The 26,523-nt window shown below is 38.4% G+C and overlaps 1 protein-coding gene across 3 annotated transcripts in view; it reads right to left on the bottom strand.

The window, feature by feature from the left end:
- The window catches only part of GMDS (GDP-mannose 4,6-dehydratase), a 638,941-nt gene that overhangs the window by 297,986 nt on the left and 314,432 nt on the right, over positions 1-26,523 (bottom strand). For all 3 annotated transcript variants that reach the window (XM_012768474.2, XM_012768473.3, XM_012768472.3), the window contains exon 7: positions 10,916-11,043. In XM_012768474.2, the coding sequence (XP_012623928.1) occupies positions 10,916-11,043 (128 nt within the window). The remainder of the gene's footprint in view (positions 1-10,915; positions 11,044-26,523) is intronic.

Below are 26,523 nucleotides of genomic sequence, written 5' to 3' on the forward strand. Positions count from 1 at the left end.
GCCAATCCATGAGCATGGTAGGGGTTTATATCTGCTACAATTTTTCTCAGTGTTTCGTAGTTCTCCCTCTATAGGTCTCTCACCTCCTTCGTTAAATATATTCCTCAATATTTAATTTTCTTTGATGCTATTGTGAAAGGTGTTGCATCTTTATTTGATTTTCAGCTTGAGTGTTATTGGCATATATGAATGCCACTAATTTTTGAGCATTGATTTTGTATCCTGAGACTTTACTGAATTTGTTTATCAGATCCAGGAGTTTTGGTTGATTCCTTGGGATTTTCTAGATACAGTATCATATCACCAGCACAGAGTGAGAGTTTGACCTCTTGTACCCCCATCTGGACACCTTTAATTCCCTTCTCTTATCTGATTGCTCTGGCAAGGACTTCCAGCACTATGTTGAATAGAAGTGGAAATAGTGGGCAATCCTGTCTGGTTTCAGTTCTAAGTGGGAATGCTTTCAATTTTCACCCATTTAGTATGATACTGGCTATGGGTTTATCGTATATGTATGGCTTTAATAATTTTAAACTAGTACCCATCTCTGCCTATTTTGTTAAGAGTTCTTATCATAAAAGTGTGCTGGATTTTGTCAAACCTAAGGTGTGAAACCTTAAGAATTCTGGAAGAAAATGTTGGGAAAACTCTTATAGACATTGGCCTAGGCAAAGACTCTTTGAAGAGGACACCCAAAGCAATCATAGCAGCAACAAAAATAAATAAATGGGACCTGATCAAATTAAAAAGTTTCTGCACAGCCATAGAAACTATGATTATAGCAAATAGACAACCCACAGAATGGGAGAAAATATTTGCATGCTACACATCCAATAAAGGGCTGATAACAAAAATCTATATAGAATTTAAGAAAATTAACAAGAAAAAAAATCAAACAACCCCATTAAAAAGTGGGCACAGAACATGAACAGAAACTTTGCAAAAGAAGACAGAATAATGGCCAGCAAACATATAAAAAAGTGCTCAACACCTTTAATCATCAGGGAAATGCAAATCAAACTCACAATGAGATATCACTTATCTCCAGTGAGAATGACCTTTATCAAAAAGTCCCAAAACAACAAATGCAGAGAGACAGGAACACTTTTACACTACTGGTGGGACTACAAGTAAGTACAACTCCTGTGGAAAGCAATTTGGAGATATCTCAAAGAACTAAAAATAGAAATACCATTTGATCTAGCAATCCCACTACTAGGCATCTACCCAAAGGAAAAAAAGACATTCTATAAAAAAGACATCTGCACCTGAATATTTATAGTAGCAAAATTCACAATTGCAAAGGTGTGGAACCAACCCAAGTGCCCATCAATACATGAGGGATTAATAAAATGTGGTATATGGATACCATGGAGTTCTACTCAGGCAAAAGAAACAATGGTGATCTAGCACCTCTGGTATTATCCTGGATAGAACTGGAGCCCATCCTTCAAAGTGAAGTATCACAAGAATGGGGAAAAAAAGCACCACACGTACTTCTTGTCAAATTGGTATTAACTGATCAACACTTAGGTGCTCACATTGAAGTAATACTCATTGGGTACTGGGCAGGTGGTGGGGATGGGAAAACTCACAACTAATGGGTATGGAGTGCACTGCATGGGGGAAGGGCATGCTTGTAGTTCTGGCTTATATGTAACTAAAATGTTTGTACCCCCATAATATTCTGAAATTTTAAAAAAAGGATTAAAATCCAAGTCCTGACTACACAGATAGAGACCAACACAAAGTTCTATCGTATGGTAGTGGGTGACAGACTTTATATCGTCAGAGGCCTCACTCGCTTCTTTATAGAGAGAAGCTCAACCATTCTCTCTACAGTATGAGAAAAAACAGCAAAAGTTATCTCAAGTATATTACATAACTCTAAGAGATACTTGGGGAAGGTATCCTAAATTTCATTTCTTTGAGAACTTACTAATAATTTGCAATTAAGACTTAAATGAACAATGCAAGGACAGTTTCTCAAAGGATTTCTCAATGTTACCTTTAGGTAATTCTGCTTCTGTTAAACTGTACATGTGAATTAACTGGATTTAGTAGATGTCTGATTGTTTTTCTTTACTAAAAGGAAAAGGGGACCTTCACTTAATTGTACCCCAAATTCATCTGCTTGAGGCATATTTAGCTTGCAAGTATAATACATCCACAGTTTTGGAAGCAACTTTAATAAGCCAAAGCAATTTGGAAATTTCATTGTAAAAGGACAGTGGGTTTTGAATATTCTTTAACTTCAGTAAGGCATAGAGTAGGAGGACATGGAACAAATTCATTGGCCTATTTTTAAGTTATTTCACTAGCAAGTTAAAGTGTCAAACATCTTATATCTGCAAAATATTGATTCCATTTCCTATAATTTCTACTCCATGTTTTCTAGTCTCACCCTTGCAGTCTGAGGCTACCAAACAGTCACCTCAGCAAATCACAGAGATTTCAGAATCAAATTGGCTCTACTGAACATTCACAGGAGTGATCAAACTTTTTTCTTTACTTAGGAAAAAAGGATAAGGAGAATCTTTATGGCTTTATTGCTTTGATTCCTTCCCAGAGCACAAGCAAACGAGATGTTTTCTAGCGTGGAGTACACAGGGAGAAAATGAAATGGGTGGGTTTCTTTTTTAAGGAACATTCAACTTGGAGAAGGTTTTTTGTTTTGTGGTAGCCGATAAGTAGGATAAAGCCAAATAGGATTTTAGAATGCATTTCTTTGATTTCTAGCTTGTTGTGTGTGTGACTATGTGTGTTTGACAGAGAGATTTATGGTGTTAGTATGCATAAAGGACATAAAATAAGAAAGACTGCTTTGATTGAAAACACCTTTTGCCCTTTCCAGAGTACAGCAGCATAAAGATGAAGCTTTGAATATTAAAGATCTATACCTTCTACAACCAAAATCATCACCATATTTAGGTGATGTCATATTTTATAAGAGGCAATTACATCTATATGATATGAATAGTCTTGTTATTAAATAGTCAGTTTTCATTTGTGGGTGGAAAGTGCCATGAAGTGGGAAACACTAGTGAAGGAGGAAACAGCTGAGGAGCAGGGTGGGGAGAGAGGAGGGGCAGGAGGGACAGAATGACTTTGCTAGCCAGGAGGAGCACAGGCCGACTGGGGTGGGTGGGTGAAGAAAGCTTAAAAAACCTCATGTATTTGGTGCTCATAAAAGTGAGTGTGAAAAGAACCTTCTTATACTGTTTTCCTAGGATGTTTGTTCTCAGTATGAGCCCCATGATTTTCTTAGGTACAAAGGGTCACTTCATGATCCACAATGGTATGATGACACTTCACATCAATGGGAGTCACCAAAGGGTGGAGTATAAGCTTCCACCTTAATATGGTTAATTGCTACCCATTAGAACATAAATGGCATTTATACAAAGTTTCATAATCCATGTCCACAGGCATTGTGCTGACTCTATTCTACATGCATTTTCATCCTGTCTCTCTCTCCACACACACACACACAAGAACTGATTTCCTAATTTAATGTTAGAACTTTAATTTTGTATGTTTCAAATCAAACTGAAAATGTGATCTAAAAATGCACCAACTCTCATATTTCTAAGTTATCTGTGGACAAAAACTTGATGAATAATCCATCCTAGAAATATGGATAGTATAGGCATCTTTCTTTAAGAAAACAATTTAAACAGGGAATACAGTTTCTGATCTGGGAGCATGATCACTACTGTGGTATCATTCCAACCAAGCAAGACCTGGCCAGATAAAACTGGCCAGGCAACTGTGACCTTCTGCATTTTTCTTAGCTGATTTTCTATAACACACTGAAAACTTAAAAGTCTTCTGTAAAACATTTAAAAGCACAACCATAGATGACAGAATGAAGAAAAAATAGGGAAATGGCAAGTTGAATTTGTTATATAGAGTTTTCCACAGCCAGACCAAGGAAATGGGATTTTTCTTCACTTTAGTATAAATACTACACTCTTTTGGAACAGGAATAGTTGAACAGTCTAAACATTTTAGGTTTCAAAGATGTAGGAAATTGTTATAAGCTTTTCTTTCCCTACAAATAAGACTGTTCTTTCTTTTTCTTTCTTAGGCTAGTCCCTTGAGTTCCTTTCTATAAATGTTTGGTTTATTAGAAACAACACAGAAACCATGTTCTTCTAAACACAGATAAAGGAGAAACTACTCAGTTATTGTTATTTTTTTTCTCAGAATATTTTTTAAAGACTATATAAAATTCCCCCCAAGAAGGTTAGAAGATTTTTCCCTGCAGCAGAAAACACTGTCAATACCTCACCAGTCAACATAAAAAGTCAAAATAAAATATCACTATTTATTATCAAAATAAAATCACACTGAGTGTTACAACACATTCAATAAGCAGGCCGCTGACATATTTTCTTCCCAAGCAAGAACATTGTAGGCTCCTAAGTTAAGAAAATGGGATTACACTTGTGGAGTGAGGAGAAATCCTATTACTGACCTTATTCCAACAGTCAATTGACAAAGATTCTATTAGAGTAGGTTTTCTAATAGAGAGGAAACTCCCCTGGGAACTCTCTGCAGGTACCACCTTCCTCTGCACAATAAGGGTAGGAATGACACTGTTAACACAGAGAGCTCTTGACAGAGTCCTGGTGTGTCTGGCCTCGTTACTTTATGAGATAAATACAACAGCACCTTCTCTTTCTGTTAAGAAACCCTTACTAAAGAGCCGACTCTGGAGCCATGAGCACTTTAGATGACTGGAACCCAGAAAGACACTGCTTTTATATGCCACTCTCCTGCACACAACAAAGTGCTTTGTTGATGGTGATGCTGCAACAAGCAAATTTCCCTTAAATAAGATCTCAGAAAGTTTAAAACAAAACCTCTTCCTTTCAGATTTGTGTAAAACAGGATGCAAAATGCTAGCAGCAAATGGACAGATGAAAAAGTATTGGGAGACAGTGGTAAACTCTCCCAGCTCTGTCTACCACACTTTCCAAACCCTGCCAGAGGCGTCTGGCTTTCTCCAGGTCTCTATACGAGTGTGTGTGGCCGGAGTGGGGGATGGAAATCTAACTACCTATTTTCGCCAACCACGCTCTTTGCATCTTTGCCTGATACAGCCAATATCATAGGTTTAGGGAGATCTGACAGCTGTCTCAGCCAGACCCTTGTCTTTCAGATGTTTCTGTTCCCCTTGGACCATGAAAAACAGGAAGAGAAAAGGGAGAGAAGCTTAATTTTCTGTCTCCCTGGAAGTGGAATGTTACCCAGATTTTCTGCTAATATCCGCACTCCTATCATGTTGACAGAAATCAGTGGTTATGAGTATGGTGGAGGTGCTGGGCCTGGGCTGGGGTTCTTGCTTCATTCACCTTTACTGGCCATGGCTTTGAGCAAATATTTAACTGAAACTCTCTCATCCTCAGGCCCTTCACCCATAAAATCAGGTGGCACTGTCTATCTTTTAGGATTTTTGTGGCTTTTATAAAAGACAGTGCATACAAAGTCCTCAAAAGTTTCTGGCAGGAAATCCTCACCTAACATTCAGCAATTATTATTTCTAAAAGTAGCTTTATTGTAATTCAGTCTGTGTTTATTGTCCAAAAAACTGTGGGAGAATACGCTGTTAAATTCAGATGAACTTCCAAGCCCACCTCTAAAAAAGTGAATGTTCCCTGGATTGCCTGTGGGACTCTTCAGAAGCATTTGTGGGGTTCGTGCTTGCCAGGAGAACCTCTTGCTACCTCATGAATGGCTTTTATTGAGTCCTGGAAAAAACTGGGACTTAACGTCTCTCGGCTACCTGTGTCTCGCAAGAGCAAGGGATCTTTCTGAACGTGGTAAAATCTTAAAGATACTTCTGGCCCAGCCTCTACTAATTAACTTATCTCTCAACATTTTCTGGCTATAATTGTGTTCCAAATACTTTTATCAACGTGGGACCACAGCAGGACCTTGTTAACCAGACTGTTACCATAAATTTTATGTAAGCAGATGGCATCATTTTCCAACTCTTTACTGCTAGATGTTAGTACTAATTTTTCATTCAAAGAATTCCGAGGCCAAATAAGTTTGGGAAACCCTATATCAATCTTATCATGCTATAGTACACATTCACATATCATATATTTTGGCAAGTCAGTCCTGTGATGAAGAAATCTGCTTAACTTTGTGTAATATAGCATTTTCCAGGCTCATGTGGCTTTCGACAATGCTTAGAAGACTGTCATTTATAGCAACTGGAACCGTGACCATGGCAGGTGCTCGAAAGAATATATGTTGAATGAACAATGTCACCCTGAGAAGTTATAGGTTCTCTTCTTTGCTGTTTTCAGCCACCACTGCTGCAATATTGACTGTTCAAGTTTGCTTGACTCTGGTGTGTGTGCCCGCGATGCATTCTCATCAACACCGGGCATTGCTCCAGTGTATGTGGAGGGAAGCAGGCATGCAGACAGGTTGTGGAGGGACCAGGAAAATATTTCAGAAGAAAATATTTTAAAAGTTTGAATTGCTATGTATCTATATCCCATAAGATACTCAAATGATTGATAACTTATGTTTATGTAAATTAAGTATTTACAGCTGTGAGCCATTTGCACTATAGCAATTGTTTAACTAGTACTTATTTTTCAAAATGCAACACTAATTGTAGATGTTAATTATAGAATTTAGGTGGTGGATATTCATGGTTAAATTTATTCAATTATTCTGTATGTTTAAAAATGTTTGTAATAAAACATTGGAAAAAATCTGATTATGACTTGTTTATTCTGAAGTACAAGATAATTTAATATAGTTTTTATATATTTTTTCATTTCACATTGAAATACTTCTTACTCATTTAAATAACTTTTTAAGCATTTTGATCTAGGAAGAAAGACTGTAAATGGATCTTAATGAATCAGATTCAACAACAGGAAATGACTTGGAATAAATTATTGTAAAAATGTTTACAAGACAGAGGTAAACTCTAATCATATATGAACAGCACATTAATATTATTTTTTTACAGCGCTGTTATTATGTCCTTTTCACATGTGGGTAAATTGAGATATAACAACTTGTCTAAGGCTCAGGAGCAATTCACTGGCACAGCTAGGATGACCTGCACCCCGCCTCACAGCACAAGGAGAAAATGCTCTCTACTCCTCATTAGGGAAATTCATCTAAAAGTAAAAAGTATAAGTACCCTAATCTAAAGATTTACCAATATTTTTGTGTACAAATCAGAAGAATTACATTTAATATAATTAATACATGTATAAATGAGATACCATTATGGCTTGTTTGATCCATATTTGCAAACATCTTTATTGTAAAGCTACTTACACTGTCAGGATAGATGTGTTTTAAATAAACAATGCCTCTCTTTTTTCATTTTTATGACCTTGACTTTAATTTTGGCAACAAATTTAGTTTTAGTCATAAATCTCTAAAGTAACCTTATTTTAATACATTTAAAATTGCAAAGAATGATAATATTTCTTAAAATGGAGAGTAGCAAATTATAAATTCTTACTTAATAATGGTACTTTTTCAGAAATCAAGAAATTGAGAGTTCTTTCAGAACACATAAATGAGAACTATAAAATGCTTCTTACATCATCAACATATTAGAACCCCAGGAGAATCCTTAATACACAAAACCCACTTACTTGTCTTGTAGAGCAAATCAAGTCTTGGATGCAAAGAAGAATGACTTAACTTTCTACATGTCTCTTTATGGAATCTAACAATTTCACATTTCTATTAAAAAGCTAGAGTGTCTTACTCTTGTGTGGAATTTTGGCTTCTGGGCACACTGTACTGACATAATCTTGTCAAGCAATAGTAAAAATGACTTAATTTGGGATGGCCTTTTTGAAGTATTTGAGCCAAAATGTTTGTAAAATATTTTTATTTTATATGAATTCAAATGTGGGCCCTTTGTGTCAAGATCTGTACACACCCTGCAGCAATGCCAGCCTGGGCATTTGAGAAGTGAGAAGCCAGGCTTTCTTTCAGATCCATTGGTTCACAAAAGACTTTCACATTACCTAACAGCCTCACTCTTTTCGTTAGATTTTTGGGGGTCTATTTTTAAAATGTCATTCTCCCCACCCCCATTGCAAAGGTCTATTTTAATACATGGAAAATATGACAGTATAAAGAATAAAATAAAAGTGAAAAAATCTATCAACATTTTGGTACAGTATTTCTCCACAATCAAAATCTATTTGATTTCTGAATTCCAATACAAAGTTCTTTTTCACCTAAGTGCAAAAAAAAAAAAAAAAAAAAAAAAGAAAAAAGAAACTTAATCTACTTGGTTCTGGAATCTGGCGAAGAGTTTGGAAAGAGAGAGGAGTACCGACATAGCTCACTATACAGCTCTAAGTATATGCAGATAGCTGAAAGGCCATACAACAAAATGATAGTCTTGAAAAAACAATGTATTTATTTTCACAAAACTTGCCTCATATTTTGCAGTAGGAACGGCTATTAGGTTAGAGAAAAGAAAGTTTCAGCTTTTCCTGCCAACATTTCCTTTCTCTTATTCTCTTGTAATTTCCACAAGTGTGGACCTACATTTTTTTGATGTAATATTGTTAAAATATAACTGCTGCCATAAAATTTGCTTCTTTGTCATTATAGGTTAGAAGGACATATTTAAAAGATCTAAATGCTGTACTGTTCAAAATTTAAAATCAGAACTTTTTTGTCCATAATATAAATCAGTATTAAATGCTCAAGTACACATACATTTTTAATTGTTATAAACAAATATAAAATCACAAGTGAAGCTAACCCCTGCATTAGCAAGAGAATTTATTTGCTTTCTTTTCTAAATGTTCAAGTTTCTTTTTGAATCACATGGTTGAACAAGGAAGCCAGATCCAAGGAAACAGATTCGGTTTCCCATCGAGGAATTATTCAGGACAGAAATAGTTGTCTAAGCACAGGAAATTTGTGAGCACCTGAACAAGGACAGACAATACCAGGAAAAAGGACATCACTACCATGCTCTTTCATGCTTGGCCACAGAAGGAGAATCTACATAGAACTTAAGAAAATTAACAAGAAAAAAATCAAACCACCCCATTAAAAAGTGGACAAAGGACCTGAACAGAAACTTTGCAAAAGAAGACAGAATAATGGCCAGCAAACATATAAAAAAGTGCTCACCATCTCTAACCATTAGGAAAATGCAAATTAAAACCACAATGAGCTATCACTTAACTCCAGTGAGATTGGCCTTTGTTAAAAAGTCCCAAAACAACAAATGCTGGTGTGGATGCATAGACATAGGAACACTTACACTGCTGGTGGGACTGCAAAATAGTACAACCCCTGTAGAATGTAATTTAGAGATATCTCAAAGAACTAAAAATAGAAACACCATTTGATCCAGCACTACTAGGCATCTACTCAAAGGAAAAAAAGCCATTTTTTAAATTTCAGCATATTATGGGGGTACAAATGTTAAGGTTACGTATAGTGCCCATATCCCCCTCCCCCTCGAGTCAGAGCTTTAAGCATGACCATCCCCCAGACGTTGCACATCTCACTCATTATGTTTGTATATATCTATCCCTTCCTCCCCCCTCCCACCTGCCCAACACCCGATAAAAAAAGCCATTTTATAATAAAGACATCTGCGCTCATATGTTTATGGCAACACAATTCACAGTTGCGAAGATGTGGAAACAACCCAAGTGTCCATCGATACATGAGTGGATTAATAAAATGTGGTATATGTATACCATGGACTACTACTCAACCATAAAAAACAATGGTCAACTAGCACCTCATATTATCCTGGGTGGAGCTGGAGCCCATTCTTTGAAGTAAAGTATCACAAGAATGGAAAAACAAGCACCACATGTACTTGCCATCAAATTGGTATTAACTGATCAGCACATAGGTGCTCATATGGTAGCAACATTCATCAGGTGCCAGGCAGATAGGGGGTCGAGGGGATGGGTAAATTCATAACTAATGGGTGTGCAGTGCACTGTCTGGGGTATGGGCACGCTTGTAGCTCTGGCTTGGGCGATGCAAAGGCAATATATGTAAACAAAATGTTTGTACCTCCATAATATTCTAAAATTTTTAAAAAAAGAAAATAAATTGATTAAAATTAAAAAAATAAAGATTGAAAATAAAAACATGCTGATCAGGGAAAGTAAAATGTAATCATTTATCTATAAAAATCATACTACTTGTATACATATATATGTAACCAAAACCAAAACTTAATGGGTATAGGAATCCCAAGAATGAAAATCTAAATTTCCTTTTAATTCTATCCATTATTCTGCAATAGTATCATTATTAACATTTGTCTGTCTGTCTGTCTGTCTCTCATCAGTGTGCAATGTAACACGTTAAGAAGAATGTAGTGTATTAACCAGACTCTGTGGTGCCAGAAAGCAAGAGTTCCAAAAGAACACTACTCCTGGTAGAATTTAGTAGAATAATATAAACCCAAAGGACTTGGGTTACATAAATTGAAATTGGGTAGTATTTCTTAAATATCTGAGAACTAATACTTTTATAGCCCCCAAATTCTTTCAGTTAGTCATGTGTGTATCAGGGAGGGACAAGGGAGAAGGTGAAAGGGGGTGAGTGGTAAGAAGCTTTAGGGAGGAAGGAGGAGCATCACTCAAACTTCCTTCCATCTACCATCATCCACAGCACTGACCAACATTTTTGTTTTTAAAAAATAAAAGAATATTTGTGAAAGTTTCTTTATCCAGTAACATTCAGTGTAAGCTACATGTGCTCCTAAACCATCAAGCCTTAATTCAAAGCAGTATGAGTTCCAACGCCTGCATCAGCACAGGCGTGTGTCCCACCTCTCAGTAGTCACACACTGTAGTCCCAGCACTGAAAACATCAACAAATATAGGTGCATTAAAGAATGTAATGAGTCAGTTCCTACCTCCACATAGTCCTTGGCATGGCCCCAATCTCTTTTGGCATCCAGGTTTCCCAAACTGAAGCATTCCAGTTGCCCAAGGTAAATCTTAGCTACTGACCGGCTAATTTTTCGAGTAACAAAATTAGCTCCTAAAAAGAGGCAAAAGATATATTATCAGTGGAGTACATTTGACATTTAATGGTTTGGTAAACCACACCCAATCTCAGTCTCAGCCTCTGGTCATTTCTTGCGTGCCCCCCCCCCCATTTAAAATAATACAAGTTGGGAGACTGAGGCAGGAGGATCGCTTGAGCCCAGGAGTTCGAGGTTGCTGTGAGCTAGGCTGACACCACAGCACTCTAGCCAGGGTGAAAGAGTGAGATTCTGTCTCAAAAAATAAATAAATAAATAAAATAATAAAAGAAAGATCACTAACTGTCATTGAGACAAGTGAAGCTCCTCTAGTTCTAAGTGTCACATCAGCTCTACTTTCATAACAGATATTTGTCTCTGGAGGACGTCTTAACATTCCCAATTTGCCGCTTCAATATGTAACACAGGCCAAAGAAAAGCTATCAGAATGCCAGTTTTTAAATAGAATATTCGAAAGGGCTGTATAAAGGGAAATGTTGGAATGGACGACAGACATCTAAGACCACCCTGATTTTTTTTTTGAGAACACAAACATCATAGATTTCTGTTGTCCGGGCTAGAGTGCTGTGGTGTCAGCCTAGCTCACAGCAACCTCAAACTCCTGGGCTCAAGCGATCCTCCTGCCTCAGCCTCCCAAGTAGCTGGGACTATAGGCACATGCCACCACGCCTAGCTAATTTTTTCTATTTTTAGTTGTTTGGCTAATTTCTTTCTATTTATAGTAGAGATGGGGTCTCGCTCTTGCTCAGGCTGGTCTCTAACTCCTGAGCTCAAGCAATCATCCCGCCTTGGCCTCCCAAAGTGCTAGGATTCATAGATTCCTATTAATAAAACTGTTTTGGGGCTCATGGGGAGAGGGGAGAAAGTAGCTTAGTTTACTGGGTATAACTAGTTAAAGGAAACAAAAAAAGGAATTTATTTGAGCTGGCTTTCTCTTAAAATAAGTGGTGATCACTCTTATTTAGAAACCTACATAGCCATCCAAGTAAAAATATGACACGGCTCCCAGTCAAAAGTTTCTCTTTTGCAATGCTATACTTACTGCAAAGCCACCTTCTACCTTCATTAAAGTGTTATCTACAGAAATGGCTCTTGAATGTTGTATAAATATTTTGAAATGATTGGATGAGAGGTACCATACACTGAAGAAAGTACAGATATTGTTTTGATATTCTCAGGTCTTTAATGAAAGCTTCTATCTACTTTTATAAGATCACAAAATTAAAAGGTACTTCTGAGATAATTTTATTCAAGCCCCTATACCTAGGTAAGGATATCTAAGAACACCATTCCATGCCAAATTCTCAAGGCAATATACATTTATGAGCTCATTAAGAATAGCTTCATGTAGTTTAGATACATTAATATTATAATTTATCATATATCAATAACTTTACCTTGGTTCTTTTGCAAATGAAGTAGGGAGACAGTGTGACGATGAAAGCTTTTGGCTTATAGAGTACTGACACAAGAATAAAGAGGACACAGGTTTTCTAAATCTTGGCAAGAATATGACCTAGCGAAAGTTTAAATACGTATTGTATTCACATAATACACAGAATCAGTATAACATTTATACCAATGCCATGTCATGAAAAAATACAATGAGTCTACTATGGAAATCCAAATTTTAATTTCCCTTATCAATTCACAGGGTACATTAAGAAATCTAAAGTTTCAACTTTCCACATAAGTTTATAAAACATTACAGAAATACTTCTAAAAAGAGCCCTTCAAAATGAAAAAATACTTATTAGATACGATTCTTCTAAATCTATGACTAATTAGTAAAATTTTAATTTTCCAATTTCTGTTGACTTGTAACAATTAAATGTAAATATATAATTAAATTTAGGTTTTTTGATGTTTATCTTTATTGTAACTTCAGGACTATCCTACCATCCCAAACTATAATAGGTAAACTAGTACAGCAGTGGTGCCAAATTATTAGATGAGTTCCCAACACAAAATAATTCAGATTAACCTATTCACCAGTAATCTAATGTTTAGAAGTCCAATAAATCCTATAGCTTGTTTAAATAATTCATTATTTTTTCACCCAGTATTAACCGAGCACCTGCCAAGCACCAAGCACTGAGCCAGGTGTTGGGGACCAAGGAGTGAAGCAGCAGCTCGGGCTCCCAGGTATCACACAGAGGGCCAGACGGGCCCATAGCCCAGTGCTGAACCCAGCAAAATGACTGGTTTGCAAGGAAGGAAAGAGTGGGGCCCATATCGTGGTAGCTGGACATAGCACCTGAAAAATGACCACTAGATTGAATCTAATAGTGAGGGCATGAAGGCATTACTCAAGATGTGAAACAGGATGGTAGCCCAGGCAGAAGGAGCAGCAAGTGCAAAGTTATAGAACAGCCTTTCTCATTTAATCCTTACCACAACCTTACTATGATTATGGCACGTCCTATGATGGCTATCCCTGTTAGCACTGTGCTAAGATCTTTAGGTGGGATAACACTTAATTTTCAAAGCAATCCATGGGCTAACAACTATCAATATTACTACTGCCATTTTGTACATGAAGAACCTGAGGTTCAGAGAAGCTATGTAAACTGGCCATTCTAAAATAGGTTTCAAGTCAAGATTTATGTTACTGCAAAGCCTAGGCTATTACATTATTGGAACTATAATGTCATGCTATAAGTATGCATCCCTTCTTATCTGCATTCAAAAGTTCTCGGACAACTAGACAAATTAATGAAAATTTCTAGTACTTAAAATTTAATTTTAACAGTTATTATTTAGAACAGCTATATTGAGATATAATTCACATACCATACCAAAGTATACATTTCAATATCTTTTAGTATATTTATAGAGTTGTACAGCCATCACCACAATCAACTTTAGAACATTTTAATCACCCCAAAAAAGAAACCCTGTACCCTACAGCAGCCACTCATTTCTGCCAAAACTCTGTAACCCTAGGCAACTACTAATCTACTTTTTATCTCTGTAGATTCGCCTATTCCAGATACATCATATAAATGGAATCATATAACATCTGGTATTCTGTGACTGGCTTCTTTCACTTAGCATAACGTTTACAAGGTTCATCCACGTTGTAGCTTGAATCAGTATATCATTCCTTTTTTTATAGCCAGATAATGTTCTGTTACATGGATATACCACATTTTATGTATCCATTCATCAGCAGATGAACATTGGGGTTGTTTCTACCTTTTGGTTATTGTGAATAATGCTAAACATTCATGTACAAGTATTTGTGTGGCCATGATTTAATTTCTTTGGGGTACATACATAGAGGTGGAATTACTGGATCATGTGGTAACTCCATGGTTAATCTACTGAAGAACTGTAGACAGTTTTCCAAAGTGACCGCACACCATTTTACATTTCTACAAGCCATGAAAGAGAGTTCCAATTTCTGCATATCCTCCCCAACACTTGCTATGGTCTGTTTGACGGCAGTCATCCTCATGGGCACCTAGTGGCATCTCATTGTGGTTTTGACTTGCATTTGTCTGATAACTAATGATATGGAGCATCTATCTTTCCATATCCTTACAGGCTATTTGTATATCTTCTTTGGAGAAATGTCTATTCAGATCCTTTGCCTATTTTTAAAATTGGGTTACTTGTCTTTTTTATAGAGTTCTAGGAGATCTTTATATATTCTGGATTCGAGTCCCTTCAGATATATAATTTGCAAATATTTTCTCTCATTCTGTAGGTTGTCTTTTTACTTTCTTGATAGTGCCCTTTGAAGCAAAGAACTTTTTTTTTTTATTATTTTTTTTACTTTTAAGTCTCTAGACAACTCTGAAAGAAGCAAAGAACTTTTTAATTTTGATGAAGTCCAATTGTCTATTTTTACATTTGGAGTGTGTGTTTTTGGTGTCATATCCAAGAAGGATTTGTTAACTCAAGGTAATGAAGATTTACCCCTATATTTTCTTTGGTAAATTTTATAATTTTTGTTCTTACATTTGGATTTTTGATCCATTTTCAGTAAGTTTTTGTGAATAGAGTGGAAAGAGTCCAACTTCATCTGCATGTGGATGTCCAGCTGTTTCAGTATTATTTGTTGAGGTTATTCTTTCCCCACTGAATTGTCTTGGCACCTTTATCATAAAAATAAATTGATCATAAATGTGAAGGATGATTTCTGACTTTGATTCTATTCCATTGATCTTTATGTCTATCCTTAAGCCAGTACCACACTGTCTTGACTACTGTAGCTTTGCAGTAAGTTTTAAAATCAGTTAAGTATGAGCTTTCCAACTGTATTCTTTTTAAAAATTGTCTTAACTATCCTCTGTACCTTGAATTTCTGTCTGGATTTTGGGACTAGGTTGTGGAATTTTGCAAAAATGCCAGCTGGGATTTTGATAGGGATTATGTTGAATCTGCAAATCAATATAGATACTATTTACATCCTATGTCTTCAGATACATGAACACAGATGTCTTTCCATTTATTTAGGCTTTTAAAAATTTCTTTCAACAATGTTTAGTAGTTTTCAGAGAATGATTTTTGCACTTCTTCAGTTAAATTTGTTCCTAAAAAGTTTACTCTTTTTTATGTTACTATAAATGGAATTGTCTTCCTAATTTCACTTTCAGATTAGTTTTAAACATTTTACCGATCCTATGTTTCCCTAGTTAATTCTTAGGAGAGGCTTTAAAGGATTTTTTAAAAATTCACTCTCATTTTTACTGCATATAACATAAGATTGCTGTTTGTAGGAAAGAATTATATAAAAGCATAGAATATGAGGGAGGAGAGCACAGAGGTACCCACCCAGCCATCCAAAGTGAGAGGTGAAGAAAGAGAGGCACAGAGAGGCAGAGCCCCTACCCAAGTCAGGACAAGCTCCTAAGCTGACCTTGGGCCTGTCTCACTTGCTTTCTAACCATGGGCTGTTCCACTAAGCCACAGTGCAATGCAAGAGGAATCCCTTCTGTGATGAGATGACGTCAGTGGTTGTGAATTACAACACATATGGATAATGCAACCCCCATAATTATTTTAAATACATACCTGCTTTCTAAGAGCCTTAAACTAGAAGACCTTAGTTAGGCACAGGACTAAGAAAGGTCATCCCAGTGAACTGCAAGAAGGCTAGCTCTGTTAAGTTACTAACTGTGCTATCTTACACAAACTAACACCTCTGGCGTTACAGTCTCCTTTGTAAACTACTTGCATATTGATACTTGCCATGCTAAATCACAGGGTACACTAATGTAGATGAAATGGCATGGTAGAACATAAATCACTAAAGAGTATTATTTTGTAAAATAAGGAAAATAATGGTAATTACAGGTAAGTTTGATGTTTAAAAGAAAAAAAATCCAGGTAATGATTTTTAGTAAGTATTCCATAAGTGTTAATTAACCATTATTAAAAGTATTACATTAAAATGTTAATGGTATCTATAATTAAATCTAAATGAAAAGTTAAGATTTCTTAGTTCTTTTATGACTATGTCTCTTAATTCTCTGATTTTGAAAGTCTGAGACTGACAACAGAACTGAATAAACAGCTGAGGCAGCTGCATCATGCTACACTAAACAGCGAAGCAAGACTTTCCCATGGGCACAAACAGTGGCAAGAGGGCCAGCTGGCCTTCACGGATCCTCAGTTGGTCCTGAAATGTGAGGGAAGGGTATCCTGTAGTTGAGGCTTGGAGGTGAGCCTACCTAGCAGTAAAGCTGGTTCACCACAGGATCTTGGAGAAACCGAAGTCTGTGAATTTTATCAATGGCAGACAAAGGAAGAGCAGGCTTGGGACTAGTCTTATGTCCCCCATGGCCGCCAGGCAAGGGAGAAGCTCAGACCAGAGTCTGCAGTGAAGACCAGGAGGCATTCAGAGTGTAATACATAGGTCTGAGGATGCCAGGTGCACATTTGTCAAAACCAGGGCATCTAAGCCACATCCGTGTTACATATATAGTTATGTGGCACATAATGACATTTAGGTCAAGGATGGACTGCATTAAGGACAGTGGACCCATAAGATGAAAATGGAGCTGCCCTAAACAGGTGTATCCTTTTTATTTTTTATACAGTACGTTTACTGTACTCTTCTCTGTCTGGATACATTTACATACACAAATACTTACATAGTTGCCTACAGTCAGTAACAGTGCCATGCAGCTTTGTAGCCAAGGAGCAATAGGCTATACCACATAGGCTAGGTGTGGAGTAGGCTATATCATCTAGATTTGTACAAGTACACTCTATAATGTTCACACAATGATGAAATTGCCTAACAACAAGTTTCTCAGAAAGTACCCCTGTCATTAAGCGATACATGACTATACCAACATGCAGTCTTGAAGAGAAATGAGGGAAGGTAGCATGCCTAGAAAAACTAGCTTCATCATAATGTTATAGCAGACATTCAACCACCCCTTCAAATTTAAGTTTTGCTTTTTGAAAAAATATAAATTAACTTTTAAGGACTGCAATAGTTTCCTAGGGCTGCCACAACAAACTATTACAAACTGGGTAACTTAAAACAACAAAAACTGGCTGGGTGGGGTGGTTCACACCTGTCATCCTAGGACTTTGGGAGGCTGAGGTGGGAAGATTGCTTGAGACAAGGAGTTCAAGACCAGCCTGAGCAACACAGTGAGACCCTGTCTCTACAAAAAATAAAAAAGAATTAGCTGAGTGTGGTGGTGCACGCTTGTAGCTACTGAGGAGGCTAATTGCTTGAATCTGGGAGTTTGAGGTTGCAGCAAAGTGTCACTGCACCACTACATTAGTTTAGTCTGAGTGACACCGCAAGACCCTGTTTCAAACAACAACAACAACAACAACAAAACAATTGTCTCACAGTTCTGGAAGCTAGAAGCCTGAAATCCAATAGGAGATCCTGGGGAGAACCTTTCTATTCCTCTTAAGCAGATGATGGCTGCAAATGTTCCTTGGCTTGTGGTCATATCTCTTTCTCTCTCTTCACTTTGGCTTCTCCTCTGTGTCTCTGTGTCTTTGCCTCTTCTGTTTATTATGAGGACATCTCCATTGGATTAGGGCCCACCTTGATAATCAAGGATGATCTCTCCATCTCAAGATCATTAATCTTTTCTCAAATAAGGCCACTTCCATAGGTTCCAGGAATTAGGATGTGGACATATCTTTCTGGGGGATACCACCCAACCCACCGTAAGAATAAAGGGTTATAATAGTTGAGATATATAATAAAACATAAATGGGGAATTATTTCCTTACTTAAGTAGCACCCTAAGGGTAATTATCTGTTTCATGAACACAATAGTCAAACAAGGTTGCCACTTACACAAGATTAACAGGTGATAAAATAAGCTTCCCCTCTGTTTTAGCACTGCAAGTTTGTCCCTGTTAATTTGAATGGCTCCCTGGGTCTCTTTCTTTAGAGAATATACATCTATTCATAATTTCAGACTGAAAATGTTGTGTGTATTCCTGTTTACCAGTTTCCTTTCTTATCGATTCTTGCATCTTTCTTCTGACATAGTTTTCCCTTTTTAAAATGCATTCTTTAGAAGTTCCTTTAATGTACAGAAATTACATGGCTCAGACTTGAAAGATAGTTTTGCTAAATGCATCTAATTGTCCTTCAGCAATCTAATTCAATCTTTAGGTCAGCCATATAATTTTTTACTTCAATCATTTTTTTGCATATCTAAAGTTCTCTTTGGTTCTTTTTCAAATGTGCCTGGGTACTTTTATATTCTGTTGTTTGCTTCTTATTTTTTCTAATGTCATTCGTATATTAACATGTTTTAGCAATTTTCTATTCTGAAGTTAATAATTCCAATATTTGAAGTACTTAGTGGAAACATTTCTTATTTGATATTTCTGTTAACTTTTTCTGACGGTGGTTTGTTTCCTTGTGCATTGACTAGGAGTTCATGCTTAGTAGTCTTAATTTGCTGGAGACCAGAGAATGATGATTTCCTCCTGAGAGAGTCAGTGTGTTTATCTTGGGAGCCAGGATCCACTGATACCTGAGACCTTCATTCCCCCTTCCAGAATGCCCACATTAACAATGCTCTGCTCTTCTACCTTGTTGCCATCTACTGATTAAAGAGGCTGAGCATTCCCTAAAGGCCTATGAGAGTTACTGCTTCACTCTAAGGGAGCATGATTAAACTTACTCTGGTGTCCTTAGTGCTCCACCTACCAGCAGGAGGGGGCTGGTCAGAAAGGAAATGACAGATCTAAAGAAATAAAGAAACGTCATTTGCTTTGTACACGTGGATATAATGTGATTAATTGTGCTACCACAAACATATTTAGTTTTATTTTCACTTTAGACATTCAGAAAATTTTGATTTTTTATATTTTATTTTGTATGTGTGTACAGTGAGTCTATGTGTTTATATAAACCTAAAATTCATCTATTTTGTCCAAATCTCTGACTCATATACAATCATTTGTAATGATTTTTTTTTTTACATACCAGGCAAACTATACTTTTTTCTTTATGGAATTCTGAATCATAAGATCATTTTGTCTTTGTGCTTCTACCTTTTACATTGGGCCTCACTTCCTGTTAAGACACATGACCAAGACTCTGTGAGACCTCTCAGCACCAGCACACTGGGAGGCAGCTCACACGCAGAACCAAAGCCAAACGCCTAATTTCCTGGCTTTGTTCTTATGTTTCATCCTCACATCAGTGTGTGTGCATGTGGCCATATAGATACTTAGTCATTCTTAATTCAAACTTTCTATTATAATATCATAAAGTACACCAATATCCCCATAGTGAAATATCTTCTACAACAAAAGTTGAAAGAACTGACTGAATTTATGAAACATACATCTTAAATTGCCAACATTAAGCTCAAGACAATGTAATTGCCTTTAAGACGTGAACAGTAGCATAATTATTAAAAGTAATGAATTTGTTCAACTTTTAAGTCACAATCTTTTCCACAATTCATTACTTCACTAGAAATTATTTTTCTGAAAGACAAAATGCAACCGTGGGTGCCCTGCGGTGACATGGGGGAGATAAGGGAAGAAATGCTGGGGAGGCACATTACTTCCTCCTCGGGACAAGCCCGCTGCCTCCCGCATTGCACAAATTTATCTCTTTGTCAATCGTACATTTCTTATGGCCCTAAAACTATACTGTCTAACCCATAAGAAACTATGGCATGCTGAGTGTGTGGTAATTTTTATTGTTAGCATGTGTACATACACATGATTGTGTATGTACGTACATACATACATACATACATGGGAAAATTCATCCATCAGCATCCAAATGGTATTTGAAGTAACTGGAATTGCCCTAATAAAAATTCTGTTCCATTTCACAGTACTTCATCCAAAAGCTTTTGATTTAAAGATATTTCTGGAGTCAGATAAAGTACAAAGACAGTTTGGATGGTATTCGCTGGAAAATAGAAATCATTCCAATTTATCCTGAACCCCTCATGAACCTCTGTCTTGGGGCCCTGCATTTTTCCCCGTGGTGATCTCTGGCCTCCCCACTGAGAACTGCCTGGGCCATGGCTCAGGGCAGATGCAGCGTAGAAAGAAGAGACACTGAGAAGGTCATGGCTGACTGAGCAGACTGCTGAGATCAGAGAGATCATACCTCATTTGCTCACCAAGCCCTGCCAAGAGCAACACGATTTAACTGCAGGTACTCAAGATCCAGTGGGCACGTTTAAAAGGTTCTCAGGCTTAAAAGAGGACAATTTACAATGTACATTTGTTGGGGACAGCCACCACCTTTTGGCAACTATTTAAACCTCTTTAAATATGTGTGTAAAGAGAAAGGTTCAAACTACTTTGCTATTTACATCAAATGTTCAATGCATTTTCTGCTAGATAGTGAGATAATTCAAATTCATAAATCTTTGTTTCAGGGTTTCTCAAGTTTGGCACTATTGACATTTGGGGCTGAAGAATTCCTTTGTGTTGGGGGCTGTCCTGTGCATAACAGAGTGTTTAGCACCATCCCTGGCTTTACCTACTAGAAGCCAGTAGCACTACTCAATTATGACAACCAAGAATGTGTATAAGCATTGCCGACTTCCCCCTGGGGAGAAAAAAACTGCTCCAGTTGAGAACCAATGCCTTAGTCAAACAAAACAACCTAACAAAGGCAAAATTCCACAAAATCAAAACAGACTTATATATAAAAGCTAACCTTATCCGCAGATACTCTATAATATTATAAGTATCTCTATTCATTTGATACACTAACTAAAATATCAGGGAACTAATAAACATGAAATACTTAAACCATGATGAGACAAAGTGAAGCTTCATCTGTTGGAGTGAATCCATGAGCCTGCCTGCCAAGGAGCCTGAAAGCACCCATGTGGGAACCAGCCATGTGGATGGTGTTTCCAGTCCTGACACAGGCTGAGACCACCAAGGAAGGGCCATGAGCAAGAAAACGGAAGTGGTCAAAGGACCAAATCTATAGACACTACACCGTTCAGAGGTCAGGCAGAGGAGAGGAGCGGAGGGGGAGCTGGGAAAGGAGAGGGCAGCGAGGCTGAAGGGGAGCACTGTGCGGAGGGATCGAGAGTCTGGGAAGCTGGTGTACAGGAGGGAGCCCCTGCCACACCTGCCGGGTCAGAGGAGGAAGACAGAGGAAGCCAGACAGAAGGAGGCAGACAGACAGAAGCCACCGAGCAGTGCAGCAGCATGAAGACAACCAGGGACCCTAATGAGAGCTTCCCAGAAATGTGGACGAAAGTCCAAGGGCAGAGAGGGTTTAAGAGAGAGTGGAGGCGAGATTTCAGAGACATCAAGCACAGACAACTATTTGCTGAAAACTTTTGCTGTACGGTAGAGAAGGCGTGAGATTAGGAAGATTTTATTTCAAGACAGGAGAAAAAGCAGCATCTTTATATGGTGTAGGAAAGATCTAGTGATGGGGGAGCAGTCCCAGGAGAAAGGTGGAGACTGCTATTGTCTAGTCTTCAACGAGGCAGTAACAGAAGCTCCACAGACAGCTCATCTCAGGGTAAAGGGGAGAAGGCAGGGAGAACACAAATGCAGGCCGGCAGTGTCTACAGGTTCTTTCTGAGGACTTCGATTCTGCCCTCAAATCCTAAACAAGCACCCAACCCTGACTACACAATTCAGTCCTATCCCACTGCCTTTGCTCTTACCTTGTGGCCCAGTGCTGAGAGAGAACCATCACACACCCACCCTGACTACTCTCATCTCAAGCTAAGTTCTCATGGCCTTGTCACCACATGATGTAACCTGCAACTTCCCAGGTAGGCACCCTCCTCTTCCCCTCGGGGGATATAACCTTTACTTCTCATTCACTTCTCCTTTCATTCCAAGTTGACAGGACTTTCTGGATGGCATTGCTTGGTGAACGGCCCCACCCTCCTCCCAGTGGCCTGGGAGTCTCCTCTGATTCTTTTCACATTCTTCCATCAGTCAACTGCTCAGGAAATCCACTGACTCTTTCTTAAGCAGTCCTAAATAACCCCCATATCCAGCCTCTAGGAGGCCATCATTGGGGTAGCTGTCTAATATGTGCTCTTCCCTTCCATGTACGGTCCTAATGGGAGTACCTGACCTTGCCATTCTGACCGCACTGATTAACTGAAGACAATAAGCCCAATCTGAGCTGGCTCTAAGGAACACACTCTCCTGGCTACCAGGAATGGTCAAAAGAAGTCGGTACTGGTCAAGGCAGGCCAATTAAAGCTGTTCCCCAGGCCTTTTCCAAATGGAGTTCTAGCACTTGAAGAGGCCAGTGTGGGAGGATTGCTCGAGTCCAGGTGTTCCAGACTAGCTTGGGCAACATAGCAAGACCCGACTCTACAAAAAAAATTTAAAAATTAGCCACACATGGATATGTGCACCTGCAGTCCCAGCTACCTGGGCAGCTGAGGCAGTAGGATTGCTTGAGCCCAGGAGTTGGAGGTTGCAGTGAGTTATGATCACGCCATTGCACTCCAGCCTGGGTAAGAGAGACAGACCGTATCGAGGGGAGGGGAGGGGAGGGGAGGGGAGGGGAGGGGAGGGGAGGGGAGGGGAGGGGAAGGGAAGGGAAGGGAAGGGAAGGGAAGGGAAGGGAAGGGAAGGGAAGGGAAGGGAAGGGAAGGGAAGGGAAGGGAAGGGAGAAAGGGAGAAAGGGAGAAAGGGAGAAAGGGAGAAAGGGAGAAAGGGAGAAAGGGAGAAAGGGAGAAAGGGAGAAAGGGAGAAAGGGAGAAAGGGAGAAAGGGAGAAAGGGAGAAAGGGAGAAAGGGAGAAAGGGAGAAAGGGAGAAAGGGAGAAAGGGAGAAAGGGAGAAAGGGAGAAAGGGAGAAAGGGAGAAAGGGAGAAAGGGAGAAAGGGAGAAAGGGAGAAAGAAAGGGAGAAAGGGAGAAAGGGAGAAAGGGAGAAAGGGAGAAAGGGAGAGAGAGAGAAAGAGAGAGAGAAAGAGAGGGAGAAAGAGAGGGAGAAAGAGAGGGAGAAAGGGAGAAAGGGAGAAAGGGAGAAAGGGAGAAAGGGAGAGAGAGAGAAAGAGAGGGAGAAAGAGAGGGAGAAAGAGAGGGAGAAAGGGAGAAAGGGAGAAAGGGAGAGAGAGAGAAAGAGAGAGAGAAAGAGAGAGAGAAAGAGAGAGAGAAAGAGAGAGAGAAAGAGAGAGAGAAAGAGAGAGAGAAAGAGAGAGAAAGAGAGAAAGAAAGAGAGAAAGAAAGAAGCCAAGACAAAAAGTCAAATGGAGATAAGAGACAAAGAAGAGGAACCTTGAAGAAATCCGAGTGTCTGGTTCCAGCTGTTCCTGAGATCAGACACCCTTGCCAGTCCCATACTTGAGTTACACCCATACAAACTTATGTCTATCTCTATTTATTCTGCATAAACTTGGCGTAAGTTTTTTGTCATTTCTAAACCCAGAGTCCTGACAGATGCATGAGTCCCAACTCTACAAATGAGTCCATGTGGCCCAGGCCCTGCTCATTCTCTTTTCTGGACTGTCATTGCTACCACGGGCTCTTCTTGTCCCAAGTACCTTTCCCCACAGAATCTGTACTAAAACTTTATGATTTCTAAAGGCAAATCCAACTACAACCCTCTCTTTCTATAAATTGGCTATAAACTGCCAATGGGCCATAAGATTCCTGTGTGATCTGTCGCCTGCCAGCTTCCCAGCGTCTCCTTCTGCCCTGTTCCCCTCACATTCCTCTCCAGTGACATCCTACTGTGTGTAGATCCCTCAGCACATGCAAGTCTCTTCTCTGAACATCCCCTTTTCTTTGTGAGAAACTTCTGTACCCACATGTTGCTGCCCACCTGTTCAGCCCTCCAAGTCTCAGTCCGTGGCAAGGGGCCTGTCTCTCTTTGGTACTCCTGGGCCAGCTCTTGCAGAGCCCACCTGCTTGCGCTCCACCCTACTGCAATTTTTAGCTTACTCATCACGACTGTGAGCTTTTAAAGACAAGTCTCATATTCTGTCTCTTTCACCAGGGTCTAACATGGTACCTAGCACATAGGAGACGTTCAGTTGATATTTTCTGGAGAGGTAAGGAGGAAAACTGGGTTACTCCACAGTTAGACAGTAAGATATCTTTTCATTTATAAATTTAGCACATAATGAGCCTAGTTCTTTTACTCCTTCTGCCATAATTCCAGATGTTTTTCAAGAACATGCATACTAGGTAAACATAAGATAAACAGCACAGATGCCAGTTAAGGGGACAGAAATTACGTGATATACTAGCTTGTTTCTCTTCTGACACATCTTAAGAGTTTCTTCTCTGCCTGCCTGTTTGTAGGAATTGCTGTGTATGGCTACTGCCTCTATGGTAAGAGGTGGTGTGGGCAGAGGAGGGATATAACAGAGAAGGATCAAGCTTTCTGTCGTGGGAGAATATCAAATTCAATATAGTCAATACATGGAAGAACGAACAATTCATGGGAATAATATAGAGTTATGTATATCATCTTTTGAAATCTACTCCTTTTTGTAGAAATGACTTATTAGCATTTTAAAAAATGACTTATCCACATCATTCTATGTTGTTTGTTCTTTATTTCAGGATTAATAGCTATTTCACAGAACAACAATGTTTGTACTTCTTTGATAATGCTCAGACCTAAACCTCTTGGATTGAAATGTCTCTTTAGCTCCCATCTCAACTCAGAAGTGCAGTGACATTTAAGAAGCAAAGCAGGGCTACTCCATACAAATTTCATGTTCAAAGTAACTTTAAAAAATAGTATTGGCTTACAGCCATGCTAGCATGAAGATTGCAAAGTAAGAAAATCTTCAAAAGGCCTTTGATTCAAATTCTTCATCTGATAGAAAATTGAGACAACATAAATGTCTATAAAATGAGGCAATTGTGTCTCCTTCCACAATAATTTTACTTGGCTCTCCTGATACAGTCTGTGTTATTCTCTTCTGTCACAGAAAAGTAAGTACCTGAAGTACATGCAATACTCTGAAAACAAATGAGCACGAAAGATAAATTTATTCACCTAAGGAAAGCAAGTAACCTTGCCTCATCTATAACTGTTGCTGACACTTACTTGATTTGGACTTCAAATAGTTTTTCAAGAAGGGTCAGATTCGAAAAGCAAGAATAATTAGAAATAAAGGATGACTTCTAAGAATTGTATGCCAGTTAGCAAACACTGCCACAGTTGTTTATATGGAATATATATATATATGAATGAAAAACATAAGGAAGAGAAATTAGGGCTTTCTTTCTTGTTACTTAGCTTCTTTCTTCAAATAATATTTATACCTACTTGAGGTTCCTTATCTCTTTGGGGTCCTCAGCCAGAGACCTGGGGAGATGAAAGAACAGGCAGGAGGCAGCAGCATGCCTCTCAGGCTCGCCAGACCAGTGGCAGACACCATGCCTGCCCTCTAAGCAAGAGTGAAGCATAAGGTAGCTTGCTGGAACAGGTAATGAGCAAAAGAAGCATTTGGTTAGTGCTAGAAGAGATGTTTTTATGACATGCTGACACTAGACCATAAATTGTAGAGAGATGAATTGTTTCCCAAGTGTTTCCTGTTTGTTTGTTTTTGGTTCTAGAAGCCTTGGCTTGAATTTGAGTCTGTACATATGGCCCTTGAGGGTCTTATTTGATTTGCATGAAAACGATGTCTGTTAGCTGCAAAACCCAACATTCTTCCAAGCAGCTAAGAACAAATATTGTCAACAAAGTCACAAAAAAGCAGACTTAACCATCACATGAAACATACAAATGATATAAATAATTCTTAAAAATTAAGGCACTTATCATTCAGCCACATCATTGACATGATACTCACAAGACAGCTTCTATAAACTAAACACCATAAAAACAGTTTTAAAAGCTAACAGACTGAGTTATAAGATAGCTTAGTCCCAGTTTCAATGTGAACTTTGTGACAAAGTGCAGGTGAATGACTTGCTTCCATACTTTATTTCATCATTTCAGTTTCAGAAAAAAGAACAACCAAGAAAGGGAAGAAGAAACAACAAAAAGGCAAACAAGAATAAATGCCTTGAGAAAAAATCTGTCAAGAAAGGGAGTGG

Source organism: Microcebus murinus, chromosome 15, assembly GCF_040939455.1.
Source record: "Microcebus murinus isolate Inina chromosome 15, M.murinus_Inina_mat1.0, whole genome shotgun sequence".
Classification (NCBI taxonomy): domain Eukaryota; kingdom Metazoa; phylum Chordata; class Mammalia; order Primates; family Cheirogaleidae; genus Microcebus; species Microcebus murinus.